The sequence below is a fragment of the Pristis pectinata genome, chromosome 38 (genome assembly GCF_009764475.1).
Source record: "Pristis pectinata isolate sPriPec2 chromosome 38, sPriPec2.1.pri, whole genome shotgun sequence".
Classification (NCBI taxonomy): Eukaryota; Metazoa; Chordata; class Chondrichthyes; order Rhinopristiformes; family Pristidae; genus Pristis; species Pristis pectinata.
In genome coordinates, this window is record NC_067441.1 from 6,638,377 (window position 1) to 6,654,660 (window position 16,284).

At 51.6% G+C, this 16,284-nt stretch overlaps 1 protein-coding gene across 3 annotated transcripts in view; it reads left to right on the forward strand.

Moving 5' to 3' along the window:
• Positions 1 to 16,284, forward strand: part of mus81 (MUS81 structure-specific endonuclease subunit) — a 37,387-nt gene that overhangs the window by 3,912 nt on the left and 17,191 nt on the right. For all 3 annotated transcript variants that reach the window (XM_052045268.1, XM_052045270.1, XM_052045269.1), the window contains exons 4-8: positions 2,077 to 2,246; positions 7,201 to 7,299; positions 7,943 to 8,023; positions 8,421 to 8,509; positions 14,743 to 14,907. In XM_052045268.1, coding sequence (XP_051901228.1) covers positions 2,077 to 2,246; positions 7,201 to 7,299; positions 7,943 to 8,023; positions 8,421 to 8,509; positions 14,743 to 14,907 — 604 coding nt within the window. The remainder of the gene's footprint in view (positions 1 to 2,076; positions 2,247 to 7,200; positions 7,300 to 7,942; positions 8,024 to 8,420; positions 8,510 to 14,742; positions 14,908 to 16,284) is intronic.

Sequence of the window (16,284 nt, forward strand, 5' to 3'; positions counted from 1 at the left end):
AACCCGGATCGCTGGCGCTGTAATAGCATTACGCTATCCACTACTTGTGACAATAATAAACCAATTTACAAAGCTGACTGTCCCTAATCAGGCTATGCTTTTCCAAATGTGCATGAATCCTATCCCTAAGAATCCTCTCTGATAGCTTCCGTACTGATGGTCCCTCCCCTAGTTGAACTACCCATGTACTGTTTCAAGAAACCCTCTGTATGCACCAAAGAAATTCTATCCCATCTCAGCCTCTTGCACGAAGGAAGTCCCAGTCAATATTGAATAAGTTAAAGTCAGCCACTACGACAATCCTGTTGCTTTTACGTCTCCATAATCTGTCTACACATCTGTTCCTCTGCCTCCAACTGGCTGCTGTCTGAACTGGTGCCAACAAACAGAGGGAAGGGAGGCAGAAGAGAGCAGGAGGGCAGGATTGTGAGGTGGAGCATGTGCCTTTCTAAGAGGTATAGGGTGTTCTCCTTCGTGGCTGTGTTTAAGTACAAGATGGGTTGGTGGCAGAGACAGAGGTGGAAGCCGGGCACTGTTGATCGGAAAAATATCAGGGGCAGGTGTGTGGCTAACTGGTGACTGGGGCTGTCCCGGGACACCTCGTAACCAGCTTGGCTTGCAGTCGGCAAGCCTGATAATGTATTGAGAAAGAAGGACAATTCAGCGTCGCAGCGGGTAAAGCTGCTGCCTCACTGCACCAAAAACCCCAGGTTCAATCCCGACCTCTGGCGCTGCCTGTGAGTGGACTTTGCACATTCTCTCTGTGACCGTGTGGGTTTCCCCCGGGTGCTCCGGTTTCCTCCCACATCCCGCACGTGGTTGGGATGTGGGAGGAAACCGGAGCACCCGGGGGTGGGGGGACCCATGCGGTCGTGGGAAGAGCGTGCAAACTCCACACAGAGACAGCGCCGGAGGTCGGGATCGAACCCGGGTCTCTGGGGCTGTGAGACAGCGGCCCTACCCGCTGTGCCACTGCGTTTCCTCCATATCCCAAACGCGTGCAGGTGAGTGGGTTAATTGGCCGCTGTAAGTTGTCTACCTGCACTGTACTTTCTGTGTAACTGGAACGCTATATTCTGCAGTCTGTTTTCTCTTGCTGTAATTAAGCATAGCATGATCCGTTTGGATGGCATGGAAAACAAAAGCTTTTCACTGTATGTGACAGTAATAAACCAATTCCAGTAATTGGCTGCTGTAACTTGCACTCGTGTGTGGGTGAAGGGTAGAATTGTAAGGAATGTGGGAAGAATAGGTGATGGGAAAATTAGCAGGGTTGCTCTGTGAGCCGGCGTGGATTCATTGGGCTGAATGGCCTCCTATTCCGTAAGGAAATTTGGAAATAGTTTAACGTGTACGCAAGAAGTAACGGGTGAAGTGAGTCTCTGCGATGTCAGAGCCACGATTTCATAGAAACATAGAAAACCTACAGCACAATTCAGGTCCTTCGGCCCACAAAGCTGTGCCGAACGTGTCCCTACCTTAGAAATTACTAGGCTTACCCATGTATGCCATCTAAGCTCCATGTACCTATCCTAAAGTCTCTTAAAAGACCCTATCGTATCCGCCTCCACCACCATTGCCGGCAGCCCATTCCATGCACTCACCACCTACTGAGTAGAAAACTTACCCCTGACATCTCCTCTGTACCTACTCCCCAGCACCTTAAACCTGTGTCCTCTTGTGGCAACCATTTCAGCCCTGGGAAAAAGCCTCTGACTATCCACACGATCAATGCCTCTCATCATCTTATATACCTCTATCAGGTCCCCCCTCATCCTCCGTCGCTCCAAGGAGTAAAGGCCGAGTTCCCTCAACCTGTTCTCATAAGGCAAGCTCTCTAATCCAGGCAATGTCCTTGTAAATCTCCTCTGCACCCTTTCTATGGCTTCCACATCCTTCCTGTAGTGAGGCGACCAGAACTGAGCACAATCCTCCAAGTGGGGTCTGACCAGGGTCCTATATAGCTGCAACATTACCTCTTGGCTCCTAAGTTCAATTCCACGATTGATAAAGGACAATACACTGTCTTAACCACAACAAGGGTTCAACAAGGGTTTCTGCTCTGTTTGGTTCCAGGTAGAGATGCCCCCATTCATTACGTGTGCGACCCAGTCCCCGTGAACGCAGCGTGGGCCGAGAGGAAGAAGGCACCCGGTGCCAGGTCACCGGCGAAGGCGGCGAGCTGCTGGGCGGCAGAGAGCGTGTCCGAGGAAGAGGACGCGGCCGAGCAGAGACCATCCCCTTCCGTGAGTGTGCGCTGCCCCAGCTGAAGAGTGGCTCCGCCAGCGTTGCTGGTGGAGAGAACCGAACATATTCTCTTGCCACTGCCTCGCCGTGAGGAAGTGCCGAAGTTCGACGGGGCAGCGCTGAGTGATTGCGGGGTGTTACTGTGGTGTTCTGCGCCTGTGTTACAAGGTTCGGGTGACTGTTTCCACTCCAGTGACTTTGTTATCCGGGTTTACTTTCCCAGGAAGGGCTTACTTATTGTGACCATTCAGTCCATCGTGTCCATGTTGGATCCTGGTCAGCCATCCCCTCCTTATTCCCCACTACCCCCTGTGTCTTACCCTCATAGAGCCCTACCTACTCCTCGTTGATTCTGTTGCCACTCACGTACTGGGGGGGGGGGGGGGGGGGGGGGGAGCAATTTGCAGTGTCTTATTAACCCACTGACCCACCCGTCTTTGGGATGTGGGAGGGAACCCACGCAGTCACGGGGAGAAGGTGCAAACTCCACACACACACAGCACCAGTGGTCGGGATCGAACCCGGGTCTCTGGAGCTGTGAAGCAGCGGCTCTACCCGCTGTGCCACTGAGCTGCCCCGTCTCCGCCTGTGTGCATGTGACTGTACGTTGCTGGACACTGAGGAGTTTGGATTACAGGTGAGGGCTGCAGATGGTGGGATCTGATAGCAGAGAAAGGTGGAGCATGGAACCAAATAAGGGAGGTGGGGAGGGCAGATGGGAGCATTGAGGGGGAGGGGGCCCAGTGGGAGGGGTGTGTGGGTGATGGGCAGATGGGAGCATTAAGGGGGAGGGGCCCAGTGGGAGGGGTGTGTGGGCGATGGGCAGATGGGAGCATTGAGGGGGAGGGGCCCAGTGGGAGGGGTGTGTGGGTGATGGGCAGATGGGAGCATCGAGGGGGAGGGGCCCAGTGGGAGGGGTGTGTGGGTGATGGGCAGATGGGAGCATTGAGGGGGAGGGGCCCAGTGGGAGGGGTGTGTGGGTGATGGGCAGATGGGAGCATTGAGGGGGAGGGGGCCCAGTGGGAGGGGTGTGTGGGTGATGGGCAGATGGGAGCATTGAGGGGGAGGGGCCCAGTGGGAGGGGTGTGTGGGTGATGGGCAGATGGGAGCATTGAGGGGGAGGGGCCCAGTGGGAGGGGTGTGTGGGTGATGGGCAGATGGGAGCATTAAGGGGGAGGGGCCCAGTGGGAGGGGTGTGTGGGTGATGGGCAGATGGGAGCATTGAGGGGGAGGGGCCCAGTGGGAGGGGTGTGTGGGTGATGGGCAGATGGGAGCATTAAGGGGGAGGGGCCCAGTGGGAGGGGTGTGTGGGTGATGGGCAGATGGGAGCATTGAGGGGGAGGGGCCCAGTGGGAGGGGTGTGTGGGTGATGGGCAGATGGGAGCATTGAGGGGGAGGGGCCCAGTGGGAGGGGTGTGTGGGTGATGGGCAGATGGGAGCATTGAGGGGGAGGGGCCCAGTGGGAGGGGTGTGTGGGTGATGGGCAGATGGGAGCATTGAGGGGGAGGGGCCCAGTGGGAGGGGTGTGTGGGTGATGGGCAGATGGAGTGGGTGGGGGAGGGGAAAGAATCAGGGTGATGGGGGGGCAGGGTGGGTGTAGGAGGGACTGGGTGAATCAGGGGAAGAGACAAAGGGACCGAGGGGGAGCAGTTTAATTGGAAGAAATCTTACCAGTTTTGTGTGCAGCAGACAGTTATGAACAAATATCCCTGCGATCCTATTGGGAAAAACACTCGGAATGTTTAGTTCCAAAACTGGCACCTCCCCTCAGACTTCAGGTTGAGTGTCACACAGATTCATCAGCGTTGCACCTGGGATTATGAAGGGCATGGATGGTGTTTTTTTTCCCCAAGGTGGGGGAGTCAAGAACTAGAGGGCACAGGTTTAAAGTGAACATACAACTGTACAGCACAGAACAGGCCCTTCAGCCCACAATGTTGTGCCGACATAGCTAATCCCTCCTACCTACAGAATGCCCATATCAATTTTCCTCTCATTCATGTGCCCATCCAAGCCCCTCTTAAAAGCCCCCAGTGAATGTGCCTCCACCACCCTATCAGGCAACACATTCCAGGCATCCATCACTCTCTCAGTAAAAAACGTACCCCTCACGTCTGTTCTGAACCTGTCCCGTCTCACCTTAAACGCATGCCCTCTGGTATTGGATTGCTCAATAATGGAAAAAAGATATTGCTTGTCCACCCTATCTATGCCCCTCATCATTTTATACACTTCCAACAGATCACCCCTCAGCCTCCGCCACTCCAGAGAAAAGAGCCCACATTTGTCCAGCCTCTCCTGATAGCACATGCCCTCTAATCCAGGCAGCATCCTGGTAAACCTCTGCATCCTCTCTAAAGCCTCGACATTCTTCCTGTAGTAAGGTGACCAGAATTGTCCACAATACTCTAAATGCGGCCTAACTGGAGTTCCATAGAGAAGCATCAGAACTTCTTGACTCCTGTACTCAATATCTCGATTAATGAAAGCAAGCGTTCCATAAGCCTTCTTAACCACCCGATCTACCTGTGTAGCCACAGATGCTGCCTGACCTGCTGAGTATTTCCGGAATTTTCTGTTTATATTAGCCTAGTCTGACAGTGCATTGCCATCTTGAGGGAGTGCATATATTTAATGTGCCCCTCCTATCCTAATATCATTTACTGTATTCTGCATTCTGTTATTGCTTTTCCCCAGTACTACCTCGATGTACTGATGTGATGAAATGATCTGTATGGATGGCATACAAAACAAAGCTTTTCACTGAAATTTAAAGGAGATCTGAGGGGTAAGATTTTCCACACAAAGGGTGGTGAATCTCAGGAACGATATTCCTAATGCCTTTTAAACATTATAATTGTGTCTGCCAGAGGAGGTGGTGGAGGCAGGTACGATTATATTTTCCCTGTGCCTGTGCCAGTGCCAGTGGGGTGGTTGCTAAGTTTGCTGATGAGTCAAAAGTAAGTAGGAAATTAAGTTGTGAAGAGAGGGCATGAGGAGGCTACAGAGGGATATAGATAGGATAGTGAGTGGGCAAATGGAGTATGATGCAGGAAAATGTGGAAGTATCCATTCCGGCAGGGAAAATAGAAGTCGTATTATCTGAATGGTGAGTGGTTGGCGAGTTACAGCGGGATCAGGGCCTGCTGGTCCATGACTGACAGATGATCAGTGTGCGGGTTCAGCAAGACGTTAGGAACGCCTTCAGAACGTTATTGTTTATTGCAGGGGTAGTGGGATGCTTCAGTTATACAGGGCGTTAGCAAGACCACCTCTGGAGTACTCTGGATATTGTTGTTCTCCTTAATTAAGAAAGGGTGTTAATTGGTATTGGTATTGGTTTATTATTGTCACTTGTACCGAGGTACAGTGAAAAACTTGTCTTACATACGGATCGTACAGGTCAATTCATTACACAGTTCAGTTACATTGAGTTAGTACAGAGTGCATTGAGGTAGTACAGGTAAAAACAATAACAGTACCGAGTAAAGTGTCACAGCTACAGAGAAAGTGCAGTGCAATAAGGTGCGAGGTCACAACAAGGTAGATCGTGAGGTCAGAGTCCATCTCATCGTATAAGGGAACCATTCAATAGTCTTATCACAGTGGGGTAGAAGCTGTCCTTAAGCCTGGTGGTACGTGCCCTCAGGCTCCTGTATTTTCTACCTGATGGAAGAGGAGAGAAGAGAGAATGACCCAGGTGGGTGGGGTCTTTGATTATGCTGGCTGCTTCGCCAAGGCAGCGAGAAGTAAAGACAGTCCATGGAGGGGAGGCTGGTTTCCGTGACGTGCTGGGCTGTGTCCACAACTCTCTGCAGTTTCTTGCAGTCCTGGGCAGAGCAATTGCCATACCAAGCTGGATAGGATGCTTTCTATGGTGCATCGATAAAAGTTGGTGAGAGTCAAAGGGGACAAACTGAATTTCTTTAGCTTCCTGAGGAAGTAGAGGCGCTGGTGAGCTTTCTTGGCCGTGGCATCTACGTGATTTGACCAGGACAGGCTGTTGGTGATGTTCACTCCCAGGAACTTGAAGCTCTCGACCCTCTCGACCTCAGCACCATTGATGTAGACAGGTGCATGTACTTTCTTTGGAGGTAGTCCAGAGAAGGTTTACCGGACTGATACATAGGATGGGCGGGTTATCTTCTGCAGAGATTAGCAGGGTGGGACAGGACTTGATGGAAACGCACTGGCGTGGCAGACGCCCTGACGTTTAACACTTCAGCCTCCTCCTGTATCTCGCCTGCAGACTGGAGACCATTACATTGATCTCCCTCAACACGGCTGCACTGCTGGTCCTACCAAGCACGTCGGTCAGCCCTGCCCTGACCGTGGGATGCCCGGCACTGGTGCCCAGCCTGCTGCGGACTGCCCTTCAGGTTGTCTGCGGACACCCCGTCTTTCTCCTCTCCTGTCCTGCCTCGGGTCCCCGTCCAAGGCCCGAGGGGCGGCCATGGAACCAAACGGTGATGCTCCCCATCCACCTAAGTTGTGTTTTCAGCGCCATTTCCTCCTCACCGAATGTGTTTGCTCTTGAGCGAACTGCTTGAACCATCTTACTTGTCACAAGACAATAGGAGCAAGAGCAGGACCCTCAAACCTGCCCCACCATTCAGTACGATCAGGGCTGATTTGCCCTGGGCCCCAACTCCTCAAGTATGTGTTGTCTACGGAGAGTCCACACCTCAGAACCAAACCGATCTGCATCCTATGGATAGGAAAGGTTTAGAGGGACATGGGCCAAATGCAGGCAAATGGCAACTAGCTTAGATGGGCATCTTGGTCGGCATGGACGAGTTGGGCCGAAGGGCTTGTTTCCGTGCTCTGTGAGTCTGGGACTCTGTCGACGTTGCCGTGGATCTAATGTAATGGGATCAAGGTGTTGGGGGAGCTGGCCCCTCCGCAGGCCATTTATACCATACACTAACTCACACCCGTCCTTTCCTCTTGCAGAAAAGAAGGCGTCAGGAGAACCGAGAGGAGCAAGAATACAAGCCGCAGAAACGCTCGGGAGGGTATGCGCTCCTACTGACCTTCTACAGAGAGGCCAAGGCAAGTGCGGGGGCTCACGTTGGGTGTGGCTGGGGGGGGTGGTGGGTGACCTCATAGAGGTGTATAAAACCACGAAGGGCATAGAAAAGGTGAATGGTCATAGTCTTCTCCAGGGTAGGGGAGTCTAAAACTACGGGGGTTTAAGGTGAGAGGGGAAAGGGACCCGAGGGGCAACTTTTCCACACAGATGGCAGTGGGTATGTGGAACGAATTGCCGGAGGTAGAGGCGGGTACAGTTAAAAGACAGAGACACAAGAGATTCTGCAGGTGCTGTAATCTGGAGCAGCACACACAAAATGCTGGAGGAACTCAGCAGGTCAGACACTTGGACAGGTACATGGATAGGAAATGTTTGGAGGGATACGGGCCAAACGCAGGCAAATGGGACTAGCTCAGGTAGACAACTTGGTCAGCATGGACGAGTTGGGCCGAAGGGCCTGTTTCCCTGCTGTATAGCTCTTTGCTTAAGGTAAAAGCATGCAAGGTGGGAGGGTGAGATGGAGAGGGGTGGAAGGAGGTGTGTGTGGAATAGAAGCACAGGCAGCTGTTCCCTTGCTGTGTAGCTCTCTGACTATAAATCGCGCCCGGATGAACTCGATCTGCCTTACTGTGAGCTGCTCTCTCTCTGTCCCAATCCGTACAGAAACCGGGTTACCGAGGCTTCATGACGAAGGGAGAACTGCAGAGGAAAGCCCAGCCCCTGTGCAGGATATCCTTCACTCACGTGAGTCACCACCCCCACCCCCTGGTGTAACCGCGGCGCGTCCCACTCACGCCCCTCCCGCCGGCGAGCGTGTCACCTTCAACCCCTTTCCGCTCACAACTCGCCACGCGCACACACACCGCCATAGGAATGTGTGCAGCTTGCTCGCAGGGCTTCCCCTCCCCCTCCCCCCACCCACCAGCCCTCTGAGACTGGACGCCACAGCCTGACACAGTTGGCCGGGGTCCTTCCCTCAACGGTGGGATTCCTTGGTGGCTTCAGGGCTCACAGGGGCCTCGGGAGAAAAGCACAGACAAACGGCGATACCTGGGCCAGTCGCTCCCATTCACACTCAGTTCACTAGTCTTTTGCCAATTCTGTAAGTCCCTCTCTTGTTAGCTATTTTTTTTTTAAACAGTTTAAAGCAAGTTACCGGTACAATGCATGGTCATCTATCAGCGCCTTAATCCAGAAGGACCTCGTGATAAAGACCGGTTTCCCAGCCAGGTAGGACAAGGCATCACATAGACGCGACAGATCCTGAAGGTGTCCAACAGTTATTCTTCCTTTTAATTTTGGTTCTTTATTTTCCAACCTCCATTGGCTCCTGGGCCAACAAAGCATCAAGTTTTAAAATGATCATCCTCGTGGTCAGATTCTCTTTGTCACCTCGACAACGCTCGAAGGTTTCTCTGCTCCACTTCTAGCCTCTTGTGGATTATTGATCAACCATTGGTTGTCCCCGCGTTCAGTGCCTGGAGCTCGCACCCTGAATATCTCTTCTTTGTTCCTCTGCGTCCTTCTACTCCCCTCTCTCAGTTCCCTCCATCCCTTCCTCCCTCTCTCTCTGTCCTCTCCTCCCTCTCTCTCTGTCCTCTCCTCCCTCTCTCTCTGTCCCCTCCTCCCTCTCTCACCCTCCTCCCTCCCTCTCTCTGTCCTCTCCTCCCTCTCTCTCTGTCCCCTCCTCCCTCCCTCTCTCTGTCCCCTCCTCCCTCTCTCTCTGTCCCCTCCTCCCTCTCTCTCTCTGTCCCCTCCTCCCTCTCTCTCTCTGTCCCCTCCTCCCTCTCTCTCTCTGTCCCCTCCTCCCTCTCTCTCTCTGTCCCCTCCTCCCTCCCTCTCTCTGTCCCCTCCTCCCTCCCTCTCTCTGTCCCCTCCTCCCTCCCTCTCTCTGTCCCCTCCTCCCTCTCTCTCTCTGTCCCCTCCTCCCTCTCTCTCTGTCCCCTCCTCCCTCTCTCTCTCTGTCCCCTCCTCTCTCTCTCTGTCCCCTCCTCCCTCTCTCTCTCTGTCCCCTCCTCCCTCTCTCTCTCTGTCCCCTCCTCCCTCTCTCTCTCTGTCCCCTCCTCCCTCCCTCTCTCTGTCCCCTCCTCCCTCCCTCTCTCTGTCCCCTCCTCTCTCTCTGTCCCCTCCTCTCTCTCTCTGTCCCTTCCTCCCTCTCTCTCTCTGTCCCTTCCTCCCTCTCTCTCTCTGTCCCTTCCTCCCTCTCTCTCTCTGTCCCTTCCTCCCTCTCTCTCTCTGTCCCTTCCTCCCTCTCTCTCTCTGTCCCTTCCTCCCTCTCTCTCTCTGTCCCTTCCTCCCTCTCTCTCTCTGTCCCCTCCTCCCTCTCTCCATCCCCTTCTCCTCCTCTCTCTCCTCCATCCACTTCTCCCCCTCCCTCTCTCTGTCCCCTTCTCCCCCTTTCCCCCCCTCCTCTGTTCCCTTCTCCCTTTCCCTCTCTGCTCTTCTCCCTCTCTCTCTCTCCTCCGTCCCCTCCCTATCTCTCTCCTCCGTCCCTCACCACCCCCCTCTATCCCCCGTCCCTCACCTCCCCTCTCTCTCCCCCGGCCCCTCACCTCCCTCTCCCCCTCCCTCCTCTAACCCTTTCTCTTTGAAACTTAGAAAGTCCGTTAACTTCAGATGGAGTACTGCATGCAGTTTTGTGCTCCACACTACAGAGGGAGCGTTGATACCTGACACATTCACTAGTTTGCAAAAATACCAACAGAAAGAAGGGCAAATCGTTAGCAGGCTTTCTGCCCTGTGTCGAATAGGAAAAGGTCGCTGTGTTTTACAGCTGTCTCAGTTTGTTTCATAATGTCTCTGTGAAATGCTTTGGAAATGTAACGGTGTTAGATGTAGAACAGCACAGGAAGAGGCCCTGTGGCTCGCAATGTCTGTGCCAACCATGATGCCAGTTTAACCTGCACGGCAGCCTGTACATGATCTATATCCCTCCATTCCCTGCCTGTTCATGTGTCTGTCTAAGAGCCTCTTAAACTTTGCTCTTGTGTCTGATTCGGCCCCCTGGCACCACGTTCCAGGCACCCAAACCTGTGTCAGCACCAACCACTCACTGGTTTAAAAAAATGCGTTGTAAATCTAAACTTTCCCCTCTCTCACCTTAAAGCTATGCCCAAACAATAGTTTGACATTCCCACCCTGGGAACAAGACTCTGGCTATCTACTCTGTCTCTGCCTCTCATTAATCTTATAAACCTCATAATCTCCCCTCAGCCTCCACTGCTCCAGAGAAGACAACCCAAGTTTGTCCAACCTCTCCTTATAGACAACACCCTCTAATCCAGGCAGCATCCTGGTGAACATCTTCCACACCCTCCACATCCTTCATGTGATAGGAAACCATCGGTTATATCTTGTTCATTTACGTTATGCTGTAATAATTGAAATTTTATTGAGAACCATCCTGAACTTGATTTAACCATTCGATAGGAAAGGTGCAGAGGTGATACTTCCGTTCATGGAGGGACCAGAACTAGATTAGTTTAGTTTATTGTCATATACACCAGGGTGCAATGAAATTCATAGAATCATAGCACGGTACAGCACAGTACAGGCTCTTCGTCCCACAATTTTGTGCCGACCTTTAAACCTCAACTATCTAACCCCTTCTTCCCACATATCCCTCTATTTTAAATTCCTCCATATGCTTATCTTGAATTTGACCAATGTACCTGCCTCCACCACCGCCCCAGGCAGCACATTCCATGCCCCAACCACTGTCTGGGTAAAAAACCTCCCTCTGATATCTCCCTCGAACTTCCCACCCATTACTTTAAAGCCACGCCCTGTTGTATTGAGCATTGGTGCCCTGGGAAAGAGGCGCTGGCTGTCCACTCTATCTATTCCTCTTAATATTTTGTACACCTCTATCATGTCTCCTCTCATCCTCCTTCTCTCCAAAGAGTAAAGCTCTAGCTCCCTTAGTCCCTCCTCATAATGCATACTCTCTAAACCAGGCAGCATCCTGGTAAATCTCCTCTGCACCCTTTCCAACGCTTCTTTGCATGGGTGAAGCTCACAGAGTAAACACCGTACATGGTAATAATAAATACAGCAATGAGTGCAGAACAGCAGAATGGTGCAAAGATAGTCGTGCAAACTGAGCTAGTGCAAAAAGATACACTAAAGTGACAATAACGGAAGAGGTAGAGTTAAGAATTCAAGAACACCACCAGGAAGGGGATGTGAGGGAGGTGACTGGTTCAGGAGTCTGACAGCAGTGGGGAAGAAGCTGTCCTTGAGTCTGGACGTCCCGGCTTTCAAACTCTTGTGTCTTCTCCCAGAAGGTAGAAGAGAGAAAAGGGAAGAGCCAGAGTGACGGGCATCCCTGATGATACCATTAGACTTCCTGAAACAACGCACGGTGACGATGGACTGTCAGTGTAAGACAGTTGCTAATAAATCCCAGTCGGTTACCAGAGAGCGAGTGGAATGTAGATCTCACTCCCACAGGGGAATAAAAGCAGCATAAGAACCAGATTTATTATCACTGACTGATACAAGGTGAAATTTGTAGTTTTGTTCCAGCAATACGGTGCAAAGACATAAAATTACTATAAATTACAAAAATAAATATTGCAAAAAAAACCCCCAGAAAATGTTGGAAACTCACAACATTGGGCAAAAAACGAGCTGCTGGAGGAACTCAGCGGGCCGGACAGCATCTGTGGAGGGAAATGGACAGTCGATGTTTCAGGTCGAGACCCTTCATCTGGACTGAGTTGGGCAGTATCTATGGCAAGGGAAACACAGTTAGCATTTCAGCTCACCGCCCTTCCATTAAAACTGAAAAAACTTTGTAATCAAGCATGTTTGCCTCTGATTCCTTCTCCACAGATGCTGCTCGCACTGCTGAGTGTTTCCAGCATTTTCTGTTTTTATTTCAGATTTCGAGCGACTGCGGTTTTGTTTCCTGCCGTTGAGAGGCTGGAATCAGAGAGCTTAGAAATAATAGTAACCATAGGAGCTTTAGGGTGGAGGATGAGGGGGAATCTTTCTTGCACAGTAGCGAGGAGGCTGTAAGTGCACCATTGGGGTTTGTGACTGAAGCTAAGACCACAGCAGCATTTAAGCTGCTTCCAGTGGCAGGAGAATTTAGAATCTCTCTCTGGGCATCTCACCCTAGGAAGGGCAAGGGGATTTAATAGAATGTTTATAGGAACGAGAAATGGGTGAATGGTGAGGTTCTCGTAGTAGGGAGATCACTGATGGAGCAGTTCGAAATCATGCAAGGATTAGACACAGTAAATAAAGGAGAAGCAATTCTCTGCGGGCGCAGACTTAAAGCAAAAGAGGAAAGATGAGGAAAATATTTTGTTTACAGCTTGAGGAACCAGCTTGAGCTCCCTCCTGAGCCACTTCTAACTATTTATGCCAGGGTTCACTGCAGCCCTGTGCCTGTCAGTGTGGCGGGGCCTCTTTGATAATCCGTCGTGAATTCCAGCCGCCAACTTGCTCCCTAATCGTTAATCCTCGGGCGACCCCGTGTTTCCATAGTAACAGTCTGGGAATGTGTAATCAAGCACAGAGACTAAGAAGAGTGAAGAACATTTTTCCTGAGCCCAACCGCATACGTTGCTGGCAGTGGTGAGACGGGTGGTGGTGAGGAATACTTGGAGAGGTTTCATTCACTGGGTGCATGTTCCCGTTGCTGATTGGTTTTTTTTGACCCCCACTCTCCTGCCTTCTCCCCATAACCCTTAACCCCCTTACCAATCAAGAACCTATCAATCTCTGCCTTGAATACACCCAATGACTTGGCCTCCATCGCCCTCTGTGGCAATGAGTTCCCAAGATTCACCACCCTCTGGCTGAAGAAATTCCTCCTCATCTCAGTTCTAAAGGGACGGCCCTTTATACCGAGGCTGTGCCCTCGGATCCTGGACTCTCCCACGGAGGGGAACGTCCTCTCCACATCCGCTCGATCCAGGCCTTTCAGGCCCCAAGCACCAGAATCCACCCCCCCCCACCCCTGTGGCCCATCTGCCCCAGTACCTCCTGTGAAGTGGGTGGGTGACATTTCATCACGCCTCAGCAAGCCGACGAAGCAAAAAGGATTCACGTTACCAGGTCCGGAGAGCTTTAGTTATGAGAGACTGGGTAGGCTGGGACTGTTAACCCTGGAGGAGGCTGAGGGGTGACTTTATAGAGGTTTATAAAATCATGAGGGGCAGAGATACGGTGGACGGTCACTGTCTTTTCACAAAGGTAGGGGAGTCTAAATCTGTAATTGGTTTATTATGGTGACTTGTACCGGCACACAGTGAAAAGCTTTTGTCTGCGTGCCATCCAGACAGATCACTCCGTACATGAGAACATCGAGGTACTACAAAAGGAACCAAACACAGAATGCAGAATACAGTGTTAAACTGCAGTACAGGGAGACAATAAGGTGCAAGGGCCACAACAAGGTAGACTGAGAGATCAAGAGTTCGTCTTTATCGTATGAACGCTCTGTTCAAGAGTTTTATCACAGCGAGAATACAAGCTGTCCTTGAGTCTGGTGGTACGTGTTCTCGAGCTTTTGTACCTTCCGCCCGATGGGAGAGGGGAGAAGAGAGAACGACGGGGGTGGGAGGGGTTTTTGATTATGTCGGCTGCTTTCCCGAGGCAGCAGGAGGTGTAGACGGAGTCAGTGGAGGGGAGGCTGGTTTGCGCGATGGACTAGAAGGGAAAAGTTTAAAAGGGATCTGAGGGGCAAGTTTTTCACGCAGAGGATAGTGGGTATGTGGAACGAGCTGCCAGAGGAAGTGGGAGAGGTGGGTACAATCTGGATGCATCACGGCTTGGTACAGCAACTGTTCTGCCCAGGACTGCAAGAAACTGCAGAGAGTTGTGGACACAGCCCAGCGCGTCACGGACACCGGCCTCCCCTCCTTGGTCTTTACCTCTCGCTGTCTTGGCGAAGCAGCCAGCATAATCAAAGACCCCACCCACCCGGGTCATTCTCTCTTCTCTCCTCTTCCATCGGGTAGAAGATACAGGTGCCTGAGGGCACGTCCCACCAGGCTCAAGGACAACTTTTACCCCACTGTGATAAGACTATTGAATGGTTCCCTTATACAATGAGATGGACTCTGACCTCACGATCTACCTTGTTGTGACCTTGTACCTTATTGCACTGCACTTTCTCTGTGGCTGTGACACTTTACTCTGTACTGTTATTGTTTTTACCTGTACTACATCAATGCACTCTGTACTAACCCAATGTAACTGAACTGTGTAATGAATTGACCTGTACAATCGGTTTGTAAGACAAGTTTTTCACTGTACCTCGGTACAAGTGACAATAATAAACCAATACAATTATAAAAACATCTGGACAGTTCCATGGATAGGAAAGGTTTAGAGGGATATGGGCAAAGTACAGGCTCAGGTAGGCAACGTTGGCATGGATAAGTTGGGCTGAAGGGCTGTACATCTCTCTGACTCTAAGCGGGTCTCCTTTTGTCCGGTGCACTCAGATTCACCCTGACCGAGAAAGGTCTGAAGCTGGGCGAGAAGCTGAACGCAGAGCACCTGGAGCAGGAGCGGCTGGAGGAGGTGCAGGGAGGGGCGGTGGGAACCGCTGAGCCCATCCTCGTCGGGGAGTGTGAAGAGGACCAGCCCCCAGCGACCCCAGCTGCAGAGTAAGCACCAGGAATCGAGAGCGGGCTTTACCATCAGCGGCTGCTGTGTGTTGGACCAGTGGTCTTCCACTCTCACTCTCTCGTTTCTTTCCTTCCACCAACTCTCCGCTGGTATCTCGTCCTATTGCCCACCCCTTCACACTTTCACAGTGGAAAGGCTTTAATGTGTCGGGCTAAGGTGGCGCTGCAGGTACAGCCACGGGTTCGATCCCAACCTCCGGTGCTGTGTGTGTGTGTGTGTGTGTGTGTGTGTGTGTGTGTGTGTGTGTGTGTGTGTGTGTGTGTGTGTGTGTGTGTGTGTGTGTGTGTGTGTGTGTGTGTGTGTGTGTGTGGAGTTTGCATGTTCTCTCCATGACCCCGTGGGTTTCCCCCGGGGGCTCCGGTTTCCTCTCACATCCCAACAACGTGTAGGGTCGGTGGGTTAATTGACCCCAGTGTGTGGGTGAGGGGTAGAATCTGGGGGGAGTTGACGGGAATGTGGGGAGAATGAAGTGGGATTGGTGTAAGTGGTGGTTGACAGTTTATGTGCTGTATGACTCTGGATCCCACCGGATTAAGTTACAAGCACAGGTGTACAGGCAGAGCTGGAGGGGTTACTGATGTACATGATGACCCAAAGAATTTCAAATATATATTTTATTTATAATATAGTACAGTAAATACATTGGGTTCACATCTTCCTCTACATGGATTGTACCATTAATTCAGTACAGTGCCTCAATGCCACTCATATCACCTCCTTAAACAATACACTCACAAGGTGCTTGCAGGACAGAGCCCAGTCTGTCAAGGTCCTGTGGTGGCAGGACTGGCACCTGAATGGTAATGTAAATTTGGAACTCCCCACCCACCCCAGAAAAAAAAGGTTTTGGTGAATTTTCTATGGTCCAAACCCAAGAGTTTGAGGCAGATTATAGAACGTTAACCAAATGAGATTGTCTTGCCCAGGAATGGATCTTACTGTGTACCCTCTGTTCTAGCCACAGGCTCAGAGAAGGGTGGACTTGCCTTTCCTGACCTGTGTTTCACATAGAACAAAGAACAGAGAACAGGCCTGCACAGGAACAGGCCCTTCGGCCCACAGTGTTGTGCCGAACTAACTAAACTAGTAATTAAATGCCCAACTAAACTAATCCCCTCTGCCTACATAATGTCCACATCCTCCGTTCTCTGCACATTCATGTGCTTATCTAAGAGCCTCTTAAACCCCTCTATCGTACCTGCCTCCACCACCACCCCTGGCAGCGCATTCCAGGCACCCACCGCTCTCAGTGTAAAAAAAACGCCCCCGCACATCTCCTTTAAACTTCCCTCCTCTCACCTTAAATGCCTGCCATCTAGTAGTAGACATCTGGACCCTAGGGAAAAGAATGTGTC